General features: G+C 43.5%; 1 protein-coding gene across 2 annotated transcripts in view; it reads right to left on the bottom strand.

Annotated features, from left to right (window-relative positions):
* LOC126092166 (beta-galactosidase-1-like protein 2) overlaps positions 1–26,412 on the bottom strand; it is a 161,897-nt gene extending 135,485 nt beyond the window's left edge. For both annotated transcript variants that reach the window (XM_049907640.1, XM_049907641.1), the window contains exon 1: positions 26,351–26,412. In XM_049907640.1, the coding sequence (XP_049763597.1) occupies positions 26,351–26,411 (61 nt within the window). In that variant the 5' untranslated portion in view covers position 26,412. The remainder of the gene's footprint in view (positions 1–26,350) is intronic.
* Between the last annotated feature and the right edge of the window lie 900 nt (positions 26,413–27,312).

Raw genomic sequence — 27,312 nt, 5'->3', positions numbered from 1 at the left:
ACGATATCCTCAAAAAGAGAAAAACAATTTCTTCCCACGCTGTATCCAATGGCATTGGTATAAAGGGCACACATGTTTATGTTTGCTTCTGCTGCTGTCATCCATCTATTGAAATGCAACAGAAGAATATGTCGGACATATTCCGATTTCTCCACTTGGGACTCCGTTTTCTGGTGTCCAGAGCTCCACACACTACCTCCAAATGACAACATGTAAACTTAAATGGCAATAGGCAACTTCAAATAAAAATGAGGATCGATAGATAAACTCGTAGCAACCGGAATACCGACATGCAAAACAAAAACTGAATGAACTTATGACCAACCAATTCCTTGAGTGTAACGACAATGTCCATCTATCGGCTGCAGTTTCTTCAACTTGTGATGCACACAAACTTGTGGTGCTGTTTTCTCATTAAAACGTTTCTCAGAGACAACTTAGAAAATGGTATCCTCATGCACCGGCCGCGGTGGCCGAGCGTTTCTAGGCGCTTCAGTCCAGAACCGGGCAACTGCTACAGTCGCAGGTTCGAATCTTGCCTCGAGCATGGATGTGTGTGATGTCCTTAGGTCAGTTAGGTTTAAGTAGTTCTAAGTTCTAGGGAACTGATGACCTCACATGTTAAGTTCCATAGTGCTCAGAGACATTTGAAGCATTTATCATCATCCACCAACATTCAGTTTGAGAGAAAACTGCACAAACAGACTATACTGTATTTATCCCTTTCTGAATTCTATATATGTTCTGATGTCATAGTTGCTTGAATTCTATGTGCCTCCAGCGTCCGTTTCAAAGCTGGGCAAGTTATAGAACTTAGAAGTATCATTCTACCAATAGCAGAATAGCAATTAGTAGTAGGGAGATGGAGGTGCTGGTGAAATTTTGATATCAAATTGATACATAAATTAATTAAATCGATCAATTAATTACCCTCCAACCAAGCCCACCCCCAGATGACGTCATCTGTTTCTCTCAGACTGCACGTGGGCCACCACACCCTCCCCCTACCCACCCCTCCGCCTCCTCCACCTACCCTATTGGTATGAATTTCGAATTTTGGTGGGAATTTAGAATTTTGATGGGAATTTCTTTGTCCCAGAACCGCGCTGACGTCCTACCCCCCCCCCCCCCCAACCCTGGAATTGGAGGGAAATTAAAAATGGCAGTGCCCTTTCTGGGACTCGAACCCATGTCCTTCTGGACAGAAAGCGCAAGTACACTCCCCTACACATGGAAACTGCCCAGATACAGGAAATGAAGGTTAGGTTGGTGTACTTTATTTATTTTGATTGGGAAACTGAAGTAAAACTCGGTCCTAATTGCGTAATTAGTCATAAAGATTGGGCCTAATTACACAGCTAAAAGCATAGCTCTACACAAGGACTGCCTAAATTCGCAATACAGCTCAAAAATTGACGACACCATACGACAGGTGTTATCCTTCTGAGAAAAAATTTCACAGTACCATGTGAAACCAGGGACGGACGCACTCAATCTCTACCCTTCACCTACAAGCTGGCGTCGTCAGAGTTCGCTACAGATGTCTGCTCGACAATCACCCTGCAGCCGAGGTAACTGAAGGCAATACATGCTACCACAACTGATGGAAAAAATGCATCACTGTTGTAATTACACTTCGAAATTGTCGTGAAAAACCCAGCGCTGGTAATGATGTTTCAAATGGCTCTGAGCACTATGGGACTTAACATCTAACGTCATCAGTCCTCTAGAATTTGGAACTACTTAAACCTAACTAACCTAAGGACATCACACAGATCCATGCCCGAGGCAGGATTCGAACCTGCGACCGTAGCAGTCGCGCGGTTCCGGACTGAAGCGCCTAGAGCCGCTCGGCCACCGCGGCCGGCTGCTAGTAATGAATGCGCCGTAATGCAACACATGTAGTGGAGATCAGGAAAATATTATCATATAACACAACTACTGCAAAAATCGACTCCAAGATATTGCAGAGGGCAGCAGTTGCAGCTGTGTCCTCCTCTACGAGCGCTTATGAACTAACCAAATTGGAGGTAATCGTACCCCCCTTCCATCCCTCATCCCTACTTCCCTCCCTCCCTCCCTGTTCTCACCATAGGTAGAAATAGAGGCCTGTTCTATCATGCCGCTGGTGGTCCATAAAGAGATCCTTCTGGTGGCATTGATATACAGTCCCGTCTGCAGAAAACTATCACACATAGACAAAAGACAAGAACAAGACACTTCATGAAATCTGTTAAACACATTCTCGGAAAGACTGGACCCGCCATGGAACAACAACGACTTGGAAAACAGGAAGCCCTCTGCCTAAAGTGACCGCACGCCCCATCGTAACTGGGAGCACAGTCTTCCTCAGCTGTGGCCAGAGCATCCTGCAGGGTGTGACATGAGCTCGCGGCCTCCTTGAGGCTATAACCATTCACCAACACAAAAGGGAAATGTAGCAGCACTACCCCGCCCCAAAGACCGCGCCCTGACCAGAGGACAGCTGCCTAGAACGGCCACACACACACACACACTGGACCATCCCCCATACCACCCTACGCAAATACCCGCCATTCTGTGATGGAGAACACTTTTACTTGATGTCAATGCGTCTCTTATAATCAAGCATCTTTTAAAAAGAGAAACACAATCGTGACGATAACGAATGTCGTCATTCCTCGAAAATAGGCGCAGTGCATTTTCTTTTATGTTTATGAGCAAAATCGGTATAGTTTTTACATTACAAGATACTATTCACATCTCATTAGTTTGCAATGTCCAACGAAGTGCACCGTCGCTGACTACATATGACGAAAATTCAGAAGCCTATACACGTCCACCATTAATAAAACCGGGAAAAAGCTTCACTATTTTGCTGCGAAAACTACCGATCACTGCAGAATGTCCTCGTTATTTCGAAACCGTCATCAGAGTAACGAAAAAGCGAGAATGTAAACTCTGAAGAAAAAACATTTATGTTACGCAATTTCTTTGAGCTTGATGAACAAATTTCATGACCTGAGAGCGGCTCTCACGTTCAGCTCAGCGACTCTAAATAAACGTGACAGACATTTCAGACACATAATATAACATTAGAGAATACAATCTTTCACGCCATTGGCTCACACATAGGAAATACATAATCATTTTAGGTTCGACAACAAAAAGCTATAATTCAAGAGGACGTTGCTGTTTTGTACACTATGGCAAGTCCCGTTCTACCAATGTGACACTAATTCACATCTCTGTTTATGAAACAAATCGTGTGAGTCTCTCTTGTAATGAATCTCCTATAAGATTTTACCACGTCTCTCTCTCCCGATATATCGAAAAAACAAATACTGTCTGCATGTTGACATCGAACATATTACATAAACACATATTGCTCCACTGGAGCACGTGGCCAGAGCTCGAAGTTGCTTGCACAGATCTGCGTAAAGTTTTGTCGACTGCACTGCAGGAAGACCATATCCAACAGACTATCAATCACAATGGAGGGTTCCTGTGTTGACTCTTCACACGCAGTTTAACACATTGTTTTTTCAGCTGTAAGCCATCCAATCAGTGTACAACTACAGCTATGTACATCCCCCTACACTTTGTTTTTCTACCATGAATTCGAGATCTGTCTCATTTGCTAAACCGATATTAACACGTTCCGATCCTTTGGCCCTCGCAGAAAGCTGAACATCGCATGGTGTAAACTATGCAGCTCCCACAGCACACAGATTGGTAGAAATAAAACAGAGAGGCGATGTTTCTCATTGACAAAAATTTGGAACACACCGCAACATGTAGAAACTGGAAGAGTTTGCAGCATTGTAGAGCATTTCCAGCAGCTATCTGAAGATGATTACGTATACAGTTAATCTCATCTACCACGGCAACGGGGTAGCGGATGTCTCGGAGTTCTGTTTCAAGGAGCATTGTTTCCTCATTTTGTAATCATGTATATGATTACTGTTCTAGTGTTGGCAGTTGCTGGAAGGTGCCGTTCACAACACGTTCGAGGTAGCAGAAATAAAAAGAGGTACTGTTATCTTATCGGTAAAAAAAATTAAAAAAGTAAAACCATGTGGAAGGCATTAATGAATGTAGAAATGGGACAAGTCTGCTGCATTGAGGAACGCTTCAAAACAACTGTCTGAAGGTGATGACCTAAATTTAATCCCACGCTCCACAGTGACAGCCGGCCGGGGTGGCCGAGCGGTTCTAGGCGCTACAGTCTGAAACCGCGTGACCGCTACGGTCGCAGGTTCGAATCCTGCCTTGGGCATTGATGTGTGTGATGTCCTTAGGTTAGTTAGGTTTAAGTAGTTCTAAGTTCTAGGGGACTGAGGACCTCCGAAGTTAATTCCCATAGTACTCAGAGCCATTTGAACCATTTTGAACCACAGTGACAAGTTGCAGATATACAATGTTCCGCCAAGGCTCCCTCCATTTCAGCCAAGTGGTCTCAGTCAGTCATTATGCGGAAGTGAACAGCGTACCAGTGGATGGATGGGATGATGGGATGGGAAAGACACTTGATATGGGGCGATGATCGGTAATACACACTGCAGTTGATAGCGTGATCAATTTTGCAATTTTATGAATTGCTCCGTAAGTTCAATGCAAGCGAATGACACAGCAGAAAGCTTCCCAATTTTTGATTTATCGCTAAATCACCCCTCCACTACTTTACAAGTACCACATACTAGTTTTCAAATGCAGACAGATGACTGTGCAGTACATTCATTCAGTCATAAACATCAAAGTATGCCAGTTGTTCCGTAATTTCAATTCCAGGCAATGACACGGTAGAAAGCTTCCCAATTTCTGTATCATCGCTAAATCATCCCGCCAGTACTTTTCAGCTACTATATACTACACTGTGAATGCAGCTAGACGATTGTGCAGTACGCCCATTCGACCATATACACTAAAGTATGCCACTCAGCGTCCTATATCGATGCAGTTAGGTCATCTAAATACTCCCAGTGCATCGATCATAGTGCACAATTTACGATTCGACTGGCCATCTTTCCCTGTGTGGATGGGTGTCACAGCGTATTCTTGCAGTCATAGAATAAAGTGGGAGATTAACAGATCCCTCCCACATTGTCTTTGGCCAATCCTCCCTGCAACATCAATCTTACCCACAGTACCCATCCAAAAGCACAAGATCTCTCCAGATGCGTGAGTGTCGTAGTGGGTAGTACGTCTTACTGGTGGATAGTGGACATTAGAGTGTTGCAGTGATATAACAGACGGCTAAGAAGAAACGTGTGGTTTATACAAGATGGGGCTCCAGACGGATGGAGTTTGAAACATTTCACGTAAATCAACTGTGCTATCAATTCTGAAGCATTATTCCACTGTCTGGATTCAGTACCAGGAAGGTACCGACATGAGAGAGATGATCATAGAGCATAAACGCACACTCCAATGTGCACCTAAAAATGCTGTATTGTTATTGCCATAGAGTTTCCAAAGCATTAGTCATGCAGAATGCAAAGCTCTTAATACTCTAACGTGTGATATATTTGTCCAACATCAGACATACAACCACCCCGCAAGTTTCCTACACCAATCACTACGGTGACAAAATGATAAAACTACAGCCTTCTGTAGGACACTTAGAAGATGCAACAAGTCCACTAAAGAGACAGCTTACACTACACTCGTTCGACCTCTGTTAGAATATTGCTGCGCGGTGTGGGATTCTTACCAGGTGGGATCGACGGAGGACATCGAAAGGGTGCAAAAAAGGGCAGCTCGTTTTGTATTATCACGTAATAGGGGAGAGAGTGTGGCAGATATGATACGCGAGTTAGGGTGGAAGTCATTAAAGCAAAGACGTTTTTCGTCGCTGCAAGATCTATTTACGAAATTTCAGTCACCAACTTTCTCTTCCGAATACGAAAATATTTTGTTGAGCCCAACCTACATAGGTAGGAATTATCATCAAAATAAAATAAGAGAAATCAGAGCTCGAACAGAAAGGTTTAGGTGTTCGTTTTTCCCGCGCGCTGTTCGGGAGTGGAATGGTAGGGAGATAGTATGATTGTGGTTCGATGAACCCTCTTCCAAGCACTTAAATGTGAATTGCAGAGTAATCATGTAGATGTAGATTCTGGTGTCCTAGGATGGCATCGTCAGTGTATATCCACTGCTCGAGCTGCTTATAAACTAACTAGAACAAAGTCCAGAGACTGCTGTTCTGTGTCTTAGGGAATTGATGGATTTTGTTCGTCTATTTAAGTCGGAAACGTATGTACCCTCAATCACATTCCTCGCATATCATTAGTAGTTGTAGTATCAGTTTTTATGGATGTGACTATGTCTCACTAGGAAATAGAGCGAAGAAAAACCGACATGAATATTTTCGACAGCTGATACATTGAGATGCCACCCACACCCTGCAGCATAAAAATGCACGTGAAGAAGCAATACGATCAGTAGCCAAAGCAAATGTAACGGTCTTACTGCTGGTTGCAGCAGCATAACCACGTCTCTGGTCGTATTCCCCTTTCACAGAGAATTCCTGGGCTGATGTTAGGTGGTTTTGCTCATGTGCACGATAATACAGCAATCCCTCGAGTACGCCCACACACACTGTTTAAGGTGATACATGTGATATCGGTCCACTCTCCTACAAACACTCTAGGGAACGGCTTAAGTCTGATAAACGCATTGATTATTCTTCTTAATACATAAGTAATAACATTGTTAGTGAGAACCTGCCGTAATTCGGTAATACTACTTTCGATTGCATGTGTGAGGACACAGTTATGGATTGGGATACATAAGTTTTGCCTGCTTTAATACACGCCTCTGTGTAACACTTACGTCGCCTTTGTCGTGTGACGAAAACCCACATAATTTACTGTAGGATGGGGAGGGTTAAAAGTGAATGCAGCCAGAGCATAATATTTAAGTTTTTCTGTCTTGAGTGTCCAGGTACCACTAACACACCTCAGTTCCACGCACTTAGGGGTACTTTTTCTCTAATTTATTTTTGCTCAGTCGGTTTAAGTAATTTTGCAAGTTTTCTTCTCGATTTTACATGTTTCGTGATATTTTCCTCAACTTTACGTATTGCCCATCAATTTGTCGTAATTATACCATGTTTTTCCTCGATTTTTACCGATTTTATGTATTTTCATATTTTCTTGATTTTTTTCTGTATGTATATGGTCATATTGCCGGCGTACCCGTGCTTTGTTTGATTTTATAGAAGTATATTTGCATATCCTACACACCAGCGTACTAAAAATTCCTCTCTTTGCTGTTGTTGTTGTTTTTTGGGAAAGACCAGACAGCGAGGTCATCGGTCTCATCGGATTAGGGAAGGACGGGGAAGGAAGTCGGCCGTGCCCTTTCAAAGGAACCATCCCGGCATTTGCCTGGAGCGATTTAGGGAAATCACGGAAAACCTAAATCAGGATGGCCGGACGCGGGATGGAACCGTCGTCCTCCCGAATGCGAGTCCAGTGTGCTAGCCACTGCGCCACCTCGCTCGGTAGATTCCTCTCTGTCCGAAGATCTACATATATGCATTTTGAAAAGTACAGTAACACTCGCCTCGTACCTAGATGAGATTCAACGAGTCGTGCAGACTGGAAACTTGTAGTCTGGGAAACAAATCCTTGTCCTGCTCTGGCACATCAGAGTGCTTGTCTGCAGACTCATGTAGCGATTTGATGGAAACTCAAAATCTGACAGATTTCTACACGTACATCTGACTTCCACTCTACCGCGTAGGGATATGCAGCAGGGAGTTGACATGTGCAAGAGTCGATTTCTGCTGCTGTTCTGATATTTTCTTCCCTTAAATATGTGCTCTTATTGCTTACCAGATGAGCTTCGCTACTTTTGTTTACACCTTCCAACTCCGATACGTCCCCGCAGCCACGTCAAGACTTCTACAAACTGTAAATTTCGAGTATTTTTTTATCCTAGTAATAAGTCATTCATTAGTTGACAGTGTGTCGACTTCACATAGCATCCTCGGCTGTGAGAGTTTCCCCTCCCCGTACCTACTTGAGTGCGCGTCCCTGGAGGCGTAATTTATAGACGAACAGTTAGAAAGTTATGCATTTGAACTGCAACCGTCCACCACTGACAGCTCGATTTCAGCTGCTTGTACGTTTATGTTCAATTCTGCTACAGCCCCGCAAATAGCGAAAAACTCTTCGCAAAACAATTCTGTAGCGGATATAACCACATTTAAACTCATGTCGCTAAAGAAAATAAAATTTACAATGCAAGCTATACTACCGATATTTCACAACAATATTGTCTAAGATTCTCCAGTAATAACAACAAGCCATGGCGTCTCGCAGTGCCTATCACGCCTCATTTTATACTCTTAAGAATCCACGATGGCAGCACGTAATCAACCCAGTTCTGCGATTTTGTGTACCAGATGTGCGATGGAGGGAGACAGTCATCCATGAGTATTACTCTTATGTATGGTACAGAACAGCACATTAGTTGGACTGTATAGTACTGTATTCAAAGTGCCAAGTGACGCACAACCAAATATTCTACAGATGCAATGCATTCGCTCCAATTTTTCTATGTCTATGTTCATGTGTGTGTAGCGGATGCCTCCAACAGACACGACCCAGTCTTCCCGCTGGTGGATCCACTGCGGATTATATTGTGTCTAGAGGACGATCCACAAGCAGTACGTCTGGGATAGGGTTTGAAGGTGGATCCACCAGCGAGAGGACTGAGTGTGGTTTATAGCGGCCGTCCATGACACTAACATAGGCATTGACATACAGAAAAGTAGGGCAAATGCACTGCATCTGTAGAATATTTGGTCGTGAGTGACTAGGTGCAACCGAGTGCAGTGCTGCACTATCCGACTAACGTGCTGTTCTGTACCGTACATAAGAATAATACAGAGGACTGTCTCCATCCTTCAGACGGACATCTAGTATACAAAATGGCGGAATTTGTATGAATATGTGTCGTCATTGTGGATCTTTAAGCGTATAAAAGGATGCGTGATAGGCACAGCAAGATGCTATGGTTGTCGTTATTTGGGGCCGTCTGCAACACACACATGGATATAGAAATAAAAAAAATAGAGCAAATGCATTGCATTTGTAGAATATTTGGTTGTGAGTGACCCAGTAGGCCTATATTCGAGTACAGTACTATACCTCCCGCCTAACGTGCTGTTTTATACTGTGCATAAGAATAATACTCACGAAGGACTGTCTCCCTCTATCCAACGGACATCTAGCACACAAAATAGCGGAATTTGAATGATTATGTGTCGTTATCATGGATCTTTAAGAGTATAAAAGGATGCGTAATAGGCACAGCGAGAAGCCGTGGTTTGTTGTTATCACTAGAGAATCTAGTCAATATTGTTACGAAATATCGGTAATATAATTTGCATTGTAAATTTTATGTTCGTTAGCAACATGAATTTAAATGTGCTTACATCCTACAGAATTGCTTCGCGAAGAGTTTTTCGCTTTTTGCGGGATTGCAGCACAGTTGAACATAAACGTACAAGCAGCTGAAATAGAGACTTCACGATTGGTAACATGCATCCGTAGTCTCTATATGTATGTGTGTGTAGAGCTGTCAGTGGTGGACGGTTGCAGTTCGAATGCACAACTTGTCAACTGTTCGCCTATAAATTATGTTGCCGGGGATGCGCATTCTGTAGGTACGCGGAGGGGAAACTCTTATTGTCCAGGACGCCAAGTGCAGTCAACACACTGTCAGTTAACGAAAAACTTATTACTAGGATAAAAAAATTGGTGGAACGAGACTTAATATAATGTACAAAACAGCAACGTCCTCTTGAATTACAGCTTCTTGTTACCTACATGTGAGCCAATGGCGTGAAAGATCATATTCTCTAATGTTATATCACGGTCTGAAATGTTTGTAATACACACGTGAACGATAGTTTATTTACTGGCACTAAGCTGAACGCGAGAGACGCTCTCAGGTCGTGAAATTTGTCCATGAAGCTCAAAGAAATTGTTTAACATAGATGTTTTTCCTTCGGAGTTTAAATTCTCGCATTTTCTTTACTCTGATGACGGTTTCGAAATAACGAGGACATTCTGCAGTCATCGGTAGTTTTCGCAGCAAAACAATGTAGTATTTTCTCCAGTTTTATGCATGGTGGACGTGTATATGCTTCTGAATTGTGGTCATATGTGATCGGCGGCGGTGCACTTCGTTGGATATTGCCAACTAATGAGATGTGAATTGTATCCTGCTACATAAAAAGTATACCGATTTTCCTCATAAATCTTAAAGGAACCGGACTGACCCTCTTTTCGTGGAATGACGACATTCATAATCACCGCGACTGTTTTTTCTTTTTAAAAGACGCTTGATTATAAGAGATGTATTGGCGTTACATGAAAGTGTTCCCTTTGCAGAACTGAGGGCACTTGCGTAGGGTGGTGTGGGGAACGGTCCAGTGTGTGTGTGTGTGTGTGTGTGTGTGTGTGTGTGTGTGCGTGGGTGGGGTGGGGGTGAGGGGGAGGGACGGCGGCCCTCGTGTAGTACTATGCATATAGTTGTTTAATTAGACCCAATCTTTATGACTAATTACGCAATTAGGACAGATCTTTACCTCAGTTTCCCAACCAAAATAAAGTGCACCAACCTAACCTTCCTCTCCTGCATGTGGGAAGTTTGCATCTATTGAGGGTGTACTGCAACAGTGACACCGTTGCAGGACATCCATAGTCGACTGCTTCGACTAGTGCTGATCTATATCTACATCTAAATACATACTCTTCAAGCTACCGTACGCTGCGTGGAAGAGGGTACCTTGTACCAACACTAGTCATTTCCTTTCCTGTTACACTCGCAGACTCGCAACACAGAGCAAGGCAAAAACGACTATCAGCATACTCCATACGAGCCCTAATTTCTCTTCTATTACCTTCTTAATCCTTACGCGAAATACACGTTGGCGGCAGCAAAATCGTTCTGTACTCAGCTTCAAATGCCATTTTTCTGAATTTTCTCAATAGTGTTCCTCGAAAAGAACATCGCCTTCCTTCCAGAGATTCCCGTTTGAGTTACCCTGTGTGTTGTTCGAAACTATCGGTAACAAACGCAGCCCGCATCTGAACTGCTTCAATGTCTTCCTTTAAACCCAAACATTCGAGCAGTACTCCAGAATGGCTCTCACTAGTGTCGTATCTGGGTCTCCTTAGCAGATGAACCACACTTTCCCTACATTCTCCCACTAAACCAAAGTTGACTTCCCTACTACAATCGTTACTTACTCATTCCATTTCATATCGCTTTGAAACGTTGCGCCCAGGTATTTAAATGACGTGACTGTGTCAAGCAGCACACTACTAATGCTGTTTTTCCTACTCATCCGCTGTTTTTCCCTCTCATCTGCATTAACTGACATTTTTCTACATTTAGAGCTAGCTGCAATTCATCAAACGATCAAGAAATTTGATCTAAGCCATCGTTTATTCTCCTACAGACAATCAATGACAGCACTTTGGCGTACACCACTGCATCATCTGCAAACAGCCGCAGATTGCTGTTCTCCCTGTCTGCCGCATAATTTATGTACACAGAAAATAATAGCGGTCGTGTCACACTTCCCTGAGGCACTCCTGACGATACCCTCGTCTCTGACGAATACCGGCCGTCGAGGACATCGTACCGAGCGAGGTGACGCAGTGGTCAGCACACTGGACTCGCATTCGGGAGGACGACGGTTCAATCCCACGTCCGGCCATCCTGATTTAGGTTTTCCGTGATTTCCCTAAATCGCTCCACGTAAATGCCGGGATTGTTCCTTTGAAAGGGCACGGCCGACTTCCTACCCTGTCCTTCCCTAATCCGATGAGACCGATGACCTCGCTGTTTGGTGTCTTCCCCCAAACAACAACCCAATCGAGGACATCGTACTAGGTTCTATTACATAAAAAGTCTTTCGCCACTTACATAAACTCTAAGAAAAGAAAACCAACGCACCACGGAGGAATTACCCGAATGGGACGGAAATCGGTAAATGTCCTGTACATGAAGACATAACCAAATGATTACAGTTTCAGAAAAACTGGATGATTTATTCAAGAGAAAGAGCTTCATCCGCGACACCCTTATATGACAGAGCTCTAGGTCCTCTGGGCGGGTCATTAGAGTAATTACTGGTTCAAATGGCTCTGAGCACTATGGGACTTAACATCTATAGTCATCAGTCCCCTAGAACTTAGAACTACTTAAACCTAACTAACCTAAGGACATCACACAACACCCAGTCATTACTTAGAGTAATAACTACTACCAAATTATCTACATAAATAAATAAGACGTTGGTCGACGCCTGGCCCTTATGCAAGGAGTAATTCGGGTTGTCAGTGATTGAGCTGTTGGATGTACGCCTGAGGGACACAATGCCAACTTCTGTCCAACTGGCGCGTTAGATCGTAAAAATCCCCAGCTGGTTGGAGGGCCCTGTCCGTAACGTCCCCAGAGTTCTTCATTGTGGAGAGATCCGGTGACCTTCTTGGACAAGGTAGGATTTGGCAAGCACGAAGACAAGCAGTAGTAACACTCGCCGTGTGCAGTCGGGCATTATCTTGCTGAAATGTAAGTCCAAGATGGCTTGTCATGAAGCGTACTAAAACGGGACGTAGAATATAGTCGACGTACCGCCGTATTGTAAGACTGCTGTGGATGGAAACCAAAGGGATTCGGCTGCATCAAAAAATGGCAGCCCAGACCATCACTCCTGGTTGTCGGGAGTATGGTGGGCGAATCAGGTTGGTTTAAGCAGCAATGGTGGTCTGGAGTTCTCCTTTGGTTATCATCCGTGACACCCTTATATGACAGAGCTCTAGGACCTCTGGGCGGGTCATTAGAGTAATTACTACTACCAAATTATCTACATAAATAAAAATGTAAATTTGTGTTTGTACATAATCGTAAATCTCCGAAAGTTCTTCACCGAATGCTTTGAAATTTTGATACAACGTTGCATTTCAATACGCGCGTTTTTTTATGTACCTACTAGAGAGCCACATACAATATATAAATATATACAGGGTGACAGTTATTGAACAATATGAAATAAAATCGTGATAACTTCTGAACCGTTTGCGTTAGAACGTTCAAACTTCACGGTTGGCCTTGGGAGACGATGGGAATCAATATGCACTGTATGGATTGGTTTAGCAACGAAGCACACTTTCATTTTGATAGGTTCGTCAATAAGCAAAATTGGCGCATTTTGAGGACTGAGAATCCGCATTTCCCGATCGAGAAGTCTCTCCACCCTTGACGGGTGACTGTGTGGTGTGCAGTGTCCAGTCACGGAATGATCGGTGCGATATTCCTTGATGGCTCGGTGACTATCCGACGTACGCGAAGGTTTTGGAAGATGATTTCATCCCCATTATACAAAATGACCCTGATATCGAAAAGATGTGGTTGTAGCAAGACGGTGCTCGACCCCATCGAAGCAGGAGAGTGTGTGATGTCCTGGAGGAGCGCTTTGGGGACCGCATTCTGTTTCTGGGGTACCCAGAGGCCATTGGCATGTGCCTCGATTGGCCGCCATATTCTCCGAATCTGAACACATGTGACTCTCTTTTCGTGGGTACAAACAAGGTGTACAGCAGTAACCTCAAAACCATTGCTGAGCTGAAAACAGCCATTTAGGAGGTCATCGATAGCATCGATGTTCCGACAGTTCAGCGGGCCATGCAGAATTTCGCTATTCGTTTGCGTCACATGATCGCCAATGATGGCAGGCATATCGAGCATGTCAAAACCTAAATCCGTATATTTGTAGCGACATTCAAATGTCGAATAAAGTGTGTGCAAGCAGTAGTTTGTAACTAATTTACGTTTCTTTCATATAGTTCAGTAATTGTCGCTCTGTATGTAGTACTTACGGGAGACCTATATAAAAATGTAAATATTCGTTTCTTCAACAAATGAAATGATTTTTAAGCGGAATTTTACGTGCTTGCACGATTGAAAGGAGGATTAAGATGAAAATCAACAAAAGCAAAAAAAATTATAATGGAATGTACTCGAATCAAATCAAGTGACGCTGAAGGAATTAGATTAGGACACAAGACACTTGAAGTAGTATAAGAGTTTCATTATCTGAGCAACAGAATAACGGATAATAGTCGAGGTAGAGAGGATAAAAATGGAGACTGGCAATGGCAAGAAAAGTGTTTCTGAAGAAAAGAAATTTGTTAGCATCGAATGTAGATTTAAGTGTCAAGAAGTCTTTCGAAAAGTATTTGGACGGAGTGTAGCCATATATGGAAGTGAAACATCGATGATAAACAATTTACACAAGGAGAGGATAGAAACTTTAGAAATGTGGTGCTACAGAAGGATGCTGAAAATTAGATGTAAATGAGCATTTTTCAAGTATTGCAGAGAAGTTACTAAAAAATTCCTCAAAAAAAAAATATAACACCTGTAATAATGTTGCACTAAATACAATGATGTTACCTCCAACCACAGGGAATGAAGTCAATAAAACTGTTCAAAAACTAAAAAATAAAGTCAGTAGGCTTAGATGAAGTACCAATGTGTGTACTGAAACAATGCGTAGGAATTATACAAGGCCCCTTAACAAACGTAATAAATGAATCCTTCACATCACGGACATTTCCAGAGCAGTTAAAACAGACAAGAGTTGTACCTTTGCTTAAGAAAGGTACTGCAGAAGACAGAAAATTAGCGGCCCATCTCCCTGCTGTCACCATTCTCAAAAATAATAGAAGCAATTATGAAAGACAGGTTAATGAATTGCCTGAATAAATACAGTCTTTTTAAGTGAATCACGGTTTGGTTTCCGAAGTGGCCAAAATACGGAGTCAGCCATACTAGAATTCACAAAAGTTGTACTTGATGCTCTTGATAAAGATGAGTATGTCACAGGCATATTTTTGGATCTTTCTAGGGCGTTTGATACAGTCGACCACAAGATTCTATTAAATAAATTTGAAGCATTAGGAATAAGAGGGGTACCTAATGACTGGTTTTGATCGTACCTAACAGATAGGGTACAAAGATATGAGTATGTCACAGGCATATTTTTGGATCTTTCTAAGGCGTTTGATACAGTCGACCACGAGATTCTATTAAATAAATTTGAAGCATTAGGAATAAGAGGGGTAACTAATGACTGGTTTTAGTCATACCTAACAGATAGGGTACAAAGAGTAGAGATAACACATACTTCAAATAGATTGAAACATTTAGTAAAACACTTATCAGAACCAAAATACATTAATATGGGGGTTCTGCAAGGTAGCATATTAGGACAAATATATTACTGATGTACAACAATGACTTTCCCAGTAGTGTTACTCATGGTGAAACAATTTTCTTTGCTGATGGCAGCAATATTATAGCCTCTGAGAAAACAACAGAATTCCTTGCAGAGAAAGCAAATGAAACTCTCAAGGAAGTTTATGATTAATCAATAAACAATAAAATGATATTGAACATAAAGATAACTAATGCCATGAATTTCAGTTTGAAGAGAAAAAACGACAATGTTAAATTAAATATATATGGAATCCTGTGTAGACTGTGTGATAAATACAAAATTTGTAGGAATGAATATTGATTCTCAGTTGAAGTGGTGTGAACACACAAATGTACTTGCAAATAGAATGTCAGCAGCATTTTATGCCCTTAGAGTCCTGTCATCAGTGTGTAGCATGCAGTGTCTTTTAGTTACATACTATTCACATGTACACTCAGTTCTTACCTATCGCATTCTTTTTTGAGGGAACAAATGCACAAAATATGAACACAATTTCCAAACTCCAAAAAAGAGCCATAAGAATAATTACCAACTATAGTAGTCGAGCTCATTGTAAAGATCTGTTCAAAACACTGGGGATTTTAACTGCTCCATGTGTATACATTTATCAATCAGTTGCACACATCAAAAATAACATTGGTATTTACTGCACAAACAGCTCTGTCCATGATCATGGAACAAGAGCTAGACTCAACTGACATTTACCAAGAAAAAAATAAACATAAAAATCAAAACAGCGTTTTCTATCAAGGAATAAAACTGTACAGTACCTTACCAAAAGAGATTAAAGAAATTACAAACATACTCTTATTTAAAAAGGCAGCTAAAAAATACCTGTTATGCAACACATTTTATACATTGTAGGATTACTTAGATAAAACGGAGTAGGGGTTTGGTAAAAAAATGTTATACAAATAAATAATAATAATGATTGTAAAACATCTAACATTCCACATAACACCTTCACACTATGTTTTCTTCCTTCTTTTTTCCTTTTCTAGAAGTACTTATCCCCAAGCTATGCATAGCTCAATACTAAGACCTCTTCCTCTTTCAGAGCTCAACACCTCACTCATTATAGAGGGATGCTAGCTCAGTTTTTCACGGTAGCAAATGGGAAGTTCAGAAAATGGCCCAGAAATCACCAGTGTGTGTGTGTTTGTGTTTGTGTGTGTAATGAGTGAAGTGTTATGAAACGATGTGTATATAGTGTGTGCAGTGACTGATAGTGTGATATAAGTGTACAGTGTGGCATTCCATTATTTAATAAGTTATTTGTAAAAAAAAAAAAAATATTGTATACCAGGAGTAGACCTAATGATTGTGTCCAACTAGAAGTCTGTAAATGTATGTGTATACGAATTAGCTTATTTTAAATTGGTCTGAACTTTTAAATACTTTGACATATCCTATATCCATGCAAAAAAAAGATCTACAGATGAATAAAGCCGCTACTACTACTACTAGATGGGTAGTTCATGTGACTATTGAAAAGGTACTTGAAGAGAAATGGGGAGAAAATAAATTTATGGCGTAACTTGACTAAAGGAGGTGTTGGTTGATAGGACACATTCTGAGACATCAAGGGATCGCCAATTTAATATTCGAAGGAATTGTGTGTGTGAGGTGTGTGAGGGGGGGGGAGGGGGATAAAAATGTAGAGGGAGATCAAGAGATGGCTAGAGCAAGCAAATTCAGAAGGACGTAGGTTGCAGTAGTTATTTGGAGATAGATACCTGCACAGAATAGGATTAGAATACTACTACAGAATCTGAATTTGCAATAACAATAAACAAGCCTCAAGGTCTGTGAAAGAGATGGGAGGGGGGAAGAGGAAATGGACAGAGGAGCAGGAGGAAATGGACACAGAAAGCGGAAAGGGGAGATGGACAGAGAGATGATGCAGGGGGAGACAGAGAGAAATGGGGGGGAGAAGAGGATGATCATCGAAAGGGGGGGGGGGAGATGATGGACAGAGAGAGAGAGAGGGAGAGCGTGGACAGGAGTGGATGGAAAGGGCGGGGAGGATAAGATGGACAGAGAAAGGGAGGATGAGCTGATGGACAGACAGAGGGAGAAAAAAAGAGAGAGGTAGCAGGAAGAGATGGAGATAGAGGGGGAGGAGAAGATGGACAGAGAGAGGGGGAGGAGGTGATGGACAGAGGGAGGTGGAAGAAGGAGGAGTTGGACAAAGAGAGGGGGAGGAGGATACATAAAGAGATGGGGAAGAAACGTGTGCTTTTTCTTTTCATTCTTTTCCATTTAACCCGACTGAGCTACAACAATGCGTTGCCAGGAACAGCTAGCATTTTATTAAACGCATTCGTAAACTTCTTAGACGCAATTGTTTGAGTATCGAAATTCCCACTTAAACGCTTGCGGTGGTCGAGTAACTTTGCTCTGAGGTCAAGAATCAGCAAGCCATCATTCAGACACTATGGACTTTAAGACTTCTAGTATATTTCCCATAATATCTTGTTAACATGTCAAGTGAAACTTCCTGGCAGATTAAAACTATGTGCCGGACCGAGACTCGAACTCGGGACCTTTGCCTTTCGCGGGCAAGTGCTCTACCCAAGCACGACTCACGCCCCGGCCTCACAGCTTCAATTCTGCCAGTACCTCGTCTCCTACCTTCCAAACTTCACAGAAGCTCTTGTGCGAACCTTGCAGAACTAGCACTCCTGGAAGAAAGGATATTGCGGAGACATGGCTTAGCCACAGCCTGGGGGATGTTTCGAGAATGAGATTTTTCACTCTGCAGCGGAGTGTGCGCTGATATGAAACTTCCTGGCAGATTAAAACTGTGTGCCGGGCAGAGACTCGAACTCGGTACCTTTGCCTTTTGCCTTTGCCTCCGCAATATCCTTTCTTCCAGGAGTGCTAGTTCTGCAAGGTTCGCAGAAGAGGTTCTGTGAAGTTTGGAAGGTAGGAGACGAGGTACTGGCAGAATTGAAGCTGTGAGGACGGGGCGTGTTGAGATCTTACATCCTTGCACTAAACTGATAATATGCTTGTCTCAAGTTCCATTCAGAACACACAACACTGCAACACAGCCACTACAAAATCTTGTAACTCCTGGCCTTGCACTCACTGTGCTATTAAATCAGAATCATTCTACAGTGAACAACTCCATCAACAGGCAGGCTGCATTAGCTTCCTCCAGCAACAATATACCAAGTAACTTTTGATGACTTTAGCTAACTTACGTATATTTTGTTTACCATAATTTCTTTTCATTGTAACATGTACACTGCAAAGCACTTGTTGACCATTTAATTAATTTCCTGGAGTTAAGGTGATTGTTTATCTATAAAAAAACATTATTGCCTCTGATTAACATTGTCAGGTTTGCCCCATGTGCCAACAGATTTCCAATCAGCTTTACATCTGCCAGTGCCTCGTCTCCTACCTTCCAAACTTCACAGAAGCTCTCCTGCGAACCTTGCAGAACTAGCACTCCTGGAAGAAAGGATATTGCAGAGGCATGGCTTAGCCACAGCAAGGGAATGTTTCCAGAATGAAATTTTCATTTGGGAGCGGAGTGTGTGTAGTTATGAAACTTCCTCGCAGATTAAAACTGTGGGCCGGACCGAGACTGTAAAGCTGTGAGAACGGGTTGTGAGTTGTGCTTGGGTAGCTCGGTTGGTAGAGCACTTGCCCGCGAAAGGCAAAGGTCCCGAGTACGCGTCTCGGTCCGGCACACAATTTTAATCTGCCAGGAAGTTTCATATCACCGCACACTCCGCTGCAGAGTGAAAAATCTCATTCTGGAAACATATGAAGTTATCCAAAAATAACAAATCACCAGTTGTTGGCGACACCCCAAATCACTTTCGGCTTCCCGACCAGTGTTCGGTCTATACTGCGGAGCTTTACGCTGTTCTCCAGGCTGTCCACTACATCCGCCGCCATCAGCGGATACAGTACGTTATCTGCTCAGATTCTCTCAGCTCTCTCCTCAGTCTCCAAGCTCTTTACCCTGTGCACCCTCTGGTCCACCGGATTCAGGACTGTCTGCGCTTGCTCCACTTGGGGGGCGTCTCGGTGGCGTTCCTCTGGCTCCCGGGACACGTTGGTATCTGTGGAAATGAGGCGGCCGATATTGCGGCCAAGGCTGCAGTCTCTCTTCTCCGGCCAGCTATTCAATCGATTCCCGTCGCCGATCTCCGGAGCGTTTTATGTCATCGTGTTACTCTTTTATGGCACGCACATTGGTCGACACTTCCCAATAATAAATTGCGGGACGTGAAAGCTCTTCCTTGTGCTTGGACCTCTTCCTCCCGAACGCGTCGTCGGGAGGAGGTAATTTTAACTAGACTCCGGATAGAGCACTGTCTTTTTAGCCATCGACATCTTTTAAGCGGCGATCCTCCCCCTCTCTGTCCCCACTGCTCTCAGCTGTGGACGGTAAGACACCTTTTAATTGAGTGCCCCTATTTTAATCCGTTACGCTCCCGTCTACAGCTGTCGCGTGATATATCGTCGATTTTAGCAGATGACACGCGCTCAGCCGATCGCGTTCTCGAATTTATTAGTGCCAGTGAAATGACGTCAGTCATTTGAAGCTTTTTTTTGGGGACAACCAACCCCTTTCTGTAGAGGATTTTTAAGCCTTCGTTCTGCTTTTAGTTTCTCCAATTTTATGACTTTCGTTCCCATTGCTGCTGATTTCCATTTTCGGTTTTTTACTGTTTTCTAAGTCACGGACTGGGCGCTAATGACCATAGCAGTTTTGCGCCCTAAAACCATAACACACACACACACACACCAGTTGGTGTCTGTCTCAGGTTCTTCAGCCGACGTTTGTGTGATAATTTTTCTGTCGTTTCGCCAGCACAAGTGGTTAGAATCATCAAAGTTTCTCCCGCCATCGTTGGAGAGTAAAGCTTTGATAATTCCAGCCACTCGTGCTGGTGAAATGTCAAAAAATTGAAACTTCCTGGCAGATTAAAACTGTGTGCCGGACCGAGACTCGAACTCGGGACCTTTGCCTTTCGCGGGCAAGTGCTCTACCAACTGAGCTACCCAAGCACGACTCACGCCCGCTCCTCACAGCTTTACTTCTGCCAGTACCTCGTCTCCTACCTTCTCGGCCCGGCACACAGTTTTAATCTGCCAGGAAGTTTCATATCAGCGCACACTCCGCTGCAGAGTGAAAATCTCATTCTGTCAAAAAATTGCCAGACAAGCGTCGGCCGAAAAACCTGTTCACAAAACCTTCACAGTTTTATCCAAAAACGGTTTCCTCGATCATCAAGAGCTCTAAAAGTAAAAACGGTTATAGGTCTTGGTTTGGATTAAATGCAGCATGAAAAATCAGCTTCCTGCGAAATCAAACTCACTTCAAACTGTCGAAATTCCGTTCATCATTCTTTAAGAGAATTTGGTGCGAGGGAGCGCTGGTTTTGAGAGATGGATGTTGGCTTATCAACTTCACACTGAAAAATCAGCCGTTGAAACGCGTACAAAATGTGATGTATGTATGTAGAATGGAGGGGCGAATTAAAATTTATACCAAGACCAAAATTCGAACACGGATCTGCTGCTCAGTAGGCGCCACCCCAGAACAATGGCTTCGCCCTACTCTACGGACTGCCCTAGCGCGCCTCCCGCAGCGGTCCAAACTGCCAGTCACCCCTCAGCCCACTTCGCATTCCCCCTAACTCGGAGGCTCTCCAACTGTAGTGGAATAGAACCTGCCAAGTGGGCACGACCTCCGGCCTCGAATACCAGCCTTCGTTCAAATTTTCATTCGTCACTTCAGTCTGCACATATAAATCATAAATGTTTGAGACTCGAAAAGACCCCTAGAACCGCATAGTTTCATTCCACAGAAAATAATTACGTTTACATCTTTCACCTTTACAAGAGGAGCCGCATCACAGTATTAACTCTTTAAAGGAATTCCGTGTCCGAGGGACATGTCTGTATTTTTGTTTGCCGGCCGGAGTGGCCGTGCGGTTCTAGGCGCTACAGTCTGGAACCGAGCGAGCGCTATGGTCGCAGGTTCGAATCCTGCCTCGGGCATGGATGTGTGTGATGTCCTTAGGTTAGTTAGGTTTAATTAGTTCTAAGTTCAAGGCGACTGATGACCTCAGAAGTTAAGTCGCATAGTGCTGAGAGCCATTTTGTATTTTTGTTTTGTTAGATTGACAATATTATTTGTGATTTTGGCAAGGATGCCTCTAGCTTCACACAATGTCTTTGTCAGTCTTGTGGTGCGAGTCTTTGTTGATGGTGATGGCTACACGTGAAGTAAGAGTTGTTTTCTCAAATATTACGATGTGTGTGGAATACATATCCAGTAACGCAAGTTTTATCAGGTTTCTATTGTATTTCCAAAAGTGATACTTTTATTTCTGGTTAGTAGAACTAGATACAGCTAACTGCCTTTTCTTTTAGACATTATTTTAAGTCAAAAGTATAGAATTTTTTTAAATATATTATACAGGTGGGGAAATGGAGCAAATTCCATCTACTTCACGAAAAAGGAAACGAAACGTAGTATTGAGAGTGGATGACCCAAATTTTGAAGAAAGAAACTTGCTAGGATGCAGGAAGATGTAGGTGGAGAGATTTATTTTCTGATTATTACGAATGTTAATCAAAATATCCACGGGTGTATTGCCGGTCTACAGTGTCCAACGGGCACAATATTTCGCCGAAATATTGTGCCCGTTGGGCACTGTAGACCGGCAGTACACCCGTGGATATTTTGATTGTCAAATACGCCGGGAGAAACTCAAGAATCACATTACGACTGTTGATGCTTCGGTTTCTCGTGAAAAAGCAACCTCTAAGTCTTCCTCTGATGAACAAGATTCTGTCTTAGGCGTTGACTTTTCCAGCACATGTGACCATACGAATAACAATATTTCAGTTCCTTTTATTTACGATGGGAAAAAACCAAAAGAATTAAAAAAACTAGACGAGTACCTCGTGAGTACATAATCTGGGGAATACTGGAAGCAACAAGGTCTGTTAAAAACTCAGGTGATAATCCTGAGATACAAGATATTTGGTACGTTTTGTCTGATGATGGACCCATGGAACTATCTGTGAAACAGACAAATGTTGAAGTGGAACAGTACAGCAACAAGACTGAAGTACATTAGGAAAGCAATTGCAAATCTACTGATTTGTATGAAATTGTGGTATCGATAGCTACGTTGCCATAACGTAGGTGCGCTCTAGTAGGTTGGCACTACGAGAGCGGACGAACAACGCCGACCACGGCGCCCTCTAGCCGACGCTGTGGAGCTCGACGAGCGCCGCTCCACATTCAGCCCATCTAATCAAGAGCAGACGACCTAGCATCTTAGCTTCTACTTCATAGGGGGCCAGCCATTCCAGACTTTGTTACTTCAATGAAAAATGGACGAAGGCAACGCATCTACGTGCTTATCTTTACCAAAAGTTACGTATATGTCATTGACTAACATTCTCTATGAAATGTGCATTTACTTTACGTGCAGTACCGAAGCATTTCGCCTTTTCCTGCTCCTACTCGCGTCCTTCGCACTCGGACTATTTTGCAGAAGCAGTTCACAGGAGCAGATCCACGCGCCGCCTATCCAGGCGGGATACAAAACAAATAAAACAGGAAATGCCGTCTTTGTTCTTACCAGAATAATAGGAACACTACATGCAAGTGTATGAATTGTGATATAGCTGGATGCCTGGAATGTTCCACAAAAATGTGTGTTGAGTGATAAATGTATTAATTAACTAAAAATATTTGTGAATTTGAAGCTAATTCTACATCTACATCTACATCCACACTCCGCAAGCCACCTGACGGTGTGTGGCGGAGGGTACCCTGAGTACCTCTATCGGTTCTCCCTTCTATTCCAGTCTCGTATTGTTCGTGGAAAGAAGGATTGTCTGTATGCTTCTGTGTGGACTCTAATCTCTCTGATTTTATCCTCATGGTCTCTTCGCGAGATATACGTAGGAGGGAGCAATATACTGCTGGACTCTTCGGTGAAGGCTTTTTTCCTTCAGGTGCTCAGCCACAACAGCTGCAGAGCCAGGGGGCCTATAAAGACATCCAATTACCATGTCTGAGCCGGCTTTAACCGTGACCTTCACCCAAATCATTTCACATTTCGGGTCTCTGTCAATTTCCTTCGAAACCATTGCACTTCTTATCGCTATAAACACGCCTCCCCCTTCACTGTCCAACCTGTCTCTGCGGCATACATTCCAATCAGAGTTTAGGATTTCATTACTGTTTACGTCTGGTTTCAGCCAACTTTCTGTCCCTAGTACTATATGGGCGTTATGACCGTTTATTAATGAGAGCAGTTCTGGGACCTTTCTATAGACGCTCCTGCAATTTACTATTAGCACATTAATATTGTTATTCCCTGTTGCATTTTGCCTACTCCTACCTTGCCGCGTCTCAGGAGGCGTCTTGTCGGGCCTAGGGAGGGAATTCTCTAACCTAAAAAACCCCCATGTGCAGTCCACACGTACTCCGCTACCCTTGTAGCCGCTTCCGGCGTGTAGTGCACGCCTGACCTATTCAGGGGGACCCTACATTTCTCCACCCGATAGCGGAGGTCGAGAAATTTGCACCCCAGATCTCCGCAGAATCGTCTGAGCCTCTGGTTTAAGCCTTCCACTCGGCTCCAAACCAAAGGACCGCGATGGGTTCTAGGAACGATACTACAAATAGTTAGCTCTGATTCCACCCCGCGAGCGAGGTTTTCCGCCTTCACCAATTACGCCAACCGCCTGTACGAACTGAGGATGACCTCTGAACCCAGACGGCAGGAGTCATTGGTGCCAACATGAGCAACAATTTGCAGTCGGGTGCACCCAGTGCTCTCTATCGCCGCCGGTATGGCCTCCACCACATCTCGGATGAGACCCCCTGGCAAGCAGACAGAGTGAACACTGGCCTTCTTCCCCGACCTTTTCGCTGTTTCCCTAAGAGGCTCCATCACCCGCCTAACGTTGGAGCTCCCAATAACTAATAAACCCCTCCCCCCGTGTGCCTGCTGGGACCTTGCTGAAGGAGCAGCCACATGTCCACTCACAGGCAGAGCGGGCGATGCCACACGGCCAGCCTCCACATTTACCCTCCGCCTCGTGCGCCGCGAACGCCGCTGAACCCGCCACTCCCCTTGGGGAGAGGGTGGCCCAACCGCGCCCGGTACCCGCCAAGATGTCTCGACAGCAGGGACAGTGGGTGAAGTATGTAACACCTGGAGTGTACCTTGCGACGCACCAGACTCCCCACTGCCGCTACACTCCGAGGCAGCAGCCTTAAGACGGCTGACCGCGGCCATCAACACATTCAGCTGTTCGCGAACAGTGGCCAGCTCCTCCTGCGTCCTTACACAGCAGTCACACATCCTATCCATCCTAAGGAATCAATTTACTGAAGAGAGTTAATCAACTTTTAATTAGACTGCTAATTCAGTAAAGGCGGCTGACTATTGACTGAACTGTGATTGCTAGCAACTTCTTGCAGAAAACAAAGAAAATAGCACTACCTGTCTCTGGACTGTATTAAAAACAAACACTAGCACTACTGGCACTATGGTTGACTAAAGGGACTCTCTGACTATTCAAAACAAACACGAAATCTATGGAACACTATTAATAGCACTCGACAAATAAGGCTTCCTAAAAGCAAATCCACACGGAACAAGAAGTGACAAGTAAGAAAAATACAGTTAATACTTAAATTAAGGTAGCTCGCTGCACAGCAGACGTGAACCAGATGGCGGTTAGGACGACACTGACACTAGTGGCACTATGGCTGACTAAAGGGACTCTCTCTGACTGTATTCAAAACAAACACGAAATCTATGGAACACTATTAATAGCACTCGACAAATAAAGCTTCCTAAAAGCAAAAACACACGGAAGAAGAAGTGACAAGTAAGAAAAATACAGTTAATCTTTAAATTAAGGTAGCTCGCTGCACAGCAGACGTGAAGCAGACGGCGGTTAGGACGACACTGACATTAACTTTTTTTTTTACACAGTTTATCTCTTTTTGTAGAGTTCCATTACACGAGTATTGATGAAAATGATACGTACTGGAATCCTTAATTGATGGGATTTTTAGTGAATTATTGTTGAGTTTCTTCATTGTACTAATATATTAATGTACCTCCTAGCCAAAAAGAAAAATGTATGTTACTTCCTGGCAGATTAAAACTGTGTGCCAGACCGAGACTCGAACTCGGGACCTTTGCCTTTCGCGGGCAAGTGCTCTACCAACTAGACTACCTAAGCACGACTCACGACCCGTCCTCACAGTTTTAATTCTGCCAGTACCTCGTCTCCTACCTTCCAAACTTCACAGAAGCTCTCGTGCGAACCTTGCAGAAGTAGCACTCCTGGAAGAAAGGATATTGCGGAGACATGGCTTAGCCACAGCCTGGGGGTTGTTTCTAGAATGAAATTGTCACTCGACAGCGGAGTGTGCACTGATATGAAACTTCCTGGCAGATTAAAACTGTGTGCCAGACCGAGACTCGAACTCGGGACCTTTGCACACTCCGCTGTACAGTGACAATTTCATTCTAGAAACAACCCCCAGGCTGTGACTAAGCCATGTCTCCGCAATATCCTTTCTTCCAGGAGTGCTAGTTCTGCAAGGTTCGCAGGAGAGCTTCTGTGAAGTTTGGACGGTAGGAGACGAGGTACTGGTGGAATTAAAACTGTGAGGACGGGTCCTGAGTCGTGCTTGGGTAATTCAGTCGGTAGAGTACTTGCCCCCGAAGGCAAAGGTCCCGAGTTCGAGTCTCGGTCTGGCACACGGTTTTAATCTGCCAGGAAGTTTCATATCAGCGCGCACTCCGCTGTAGAGTGACAATTTCATTCTGAAAATAAATGTTGATTTATTTGGGTTTTTTGTTACTGTCAGGCACATATTTCCTGTTGAATAATAAAAAATAATTCTTCTTATTAAGGATTAAAACGAAGATTTTTTTCATATTTTAAATTTTTGTGGTGCGGGCCATTGGGATACATCCGTTACTAATCTGCGTGTAAACACGGTATTGCTAGGGTCACCTGCGTCAGGCCGTACTTTACCTTGGCAGTGAACACTTCCTGTCGCCACAAGGCCGAGTGTGCACGCGAGTAACCACAGCATGTTAGATCCCAACTGGGGCGGGTTTATCTCGAACTCACTTATATATCGCGAGCGGCACGTCGGCCTTCCCAGATTAAGGAATAACTGACCTCACGCACGGATACCGTATCACAATCTGGGTGCGTGATATGAATTATCTCCAAACAGCAATCAATGTATCATTTAATTCGGACATAACAAGTTTGGAGGTCACCTCTCTTTTCCAAATATCACTTGTTGTGAAGGCAGTTAAGAACAACGATTAACGGAGACGTCTGAATAGATCACATGAGTTTCTTAGACACTTAAAAAGAAAAAGAAAAAATTGTAGATTTCGAGAAAGCTTGAGACACTGTACCATTCTGCAGAGCAGTGGTCCTCAAATCGTGCGCCCAGCCGCTCAGTATGGTTCTGTCTGGTTAAACAGAAAGACAAAGCACGTGTTTCTAGCATATATGGGAATTGGATATATGCCCTACCCTACTTCTCCGCTCTGTCCATGTTCATCTCCTCCTCCCCCTCCCTTTGCCCATCTCCTCTTCATATCCCCCTTTCTCTGTGCATCATCTCCTCGCCCCCTCTCTCTCCATGTTCTTCTCCTCCGTCTCTCTCCATCTCCTGCCTCTTTCTCCGTCCATCTCCTCCTTTCCGCTCTCTATGTCTATTTCCTCTCACCCCCTCTATTCAACTCCATCTCCTCTTCCATCCCCTTCTCAGACACTGAGCCTTGTTTATTGTTATTGCAAATTCAGATTCTATAGCAGTACTCCGATCGTAAGTCGGCAAGCCAGAAATACACTCCTGGAAATTGAAATAAGAACACCGTGAATTCATTGTCCCAGGAAGGGGAAACTTTATTGACACATTCCTGGGGTCAGATACATCACATGATCACACTGACAGAACCACAGGCACATAGACA

This window comes from Schistocerca cancellata, chromosome 7, assembly GCF_023864275.1.
Source record: "Schistocerca cancellata isolate TAMUIC-IGC-003103 chromosome 7, iqSchCanc2.1, whole genome shotgun sequence".
Classification (NCBI taxonomy): domain Eukaryota; kingdom Metazoa; phylum Arthropoda; class Insecta; order Orthoptera; family Acrididae; genus Schistocerca; species Schistocerca cancellata.
This window is presented reverse-complemented; position numbering and strand designations above follow the sequence as displayed.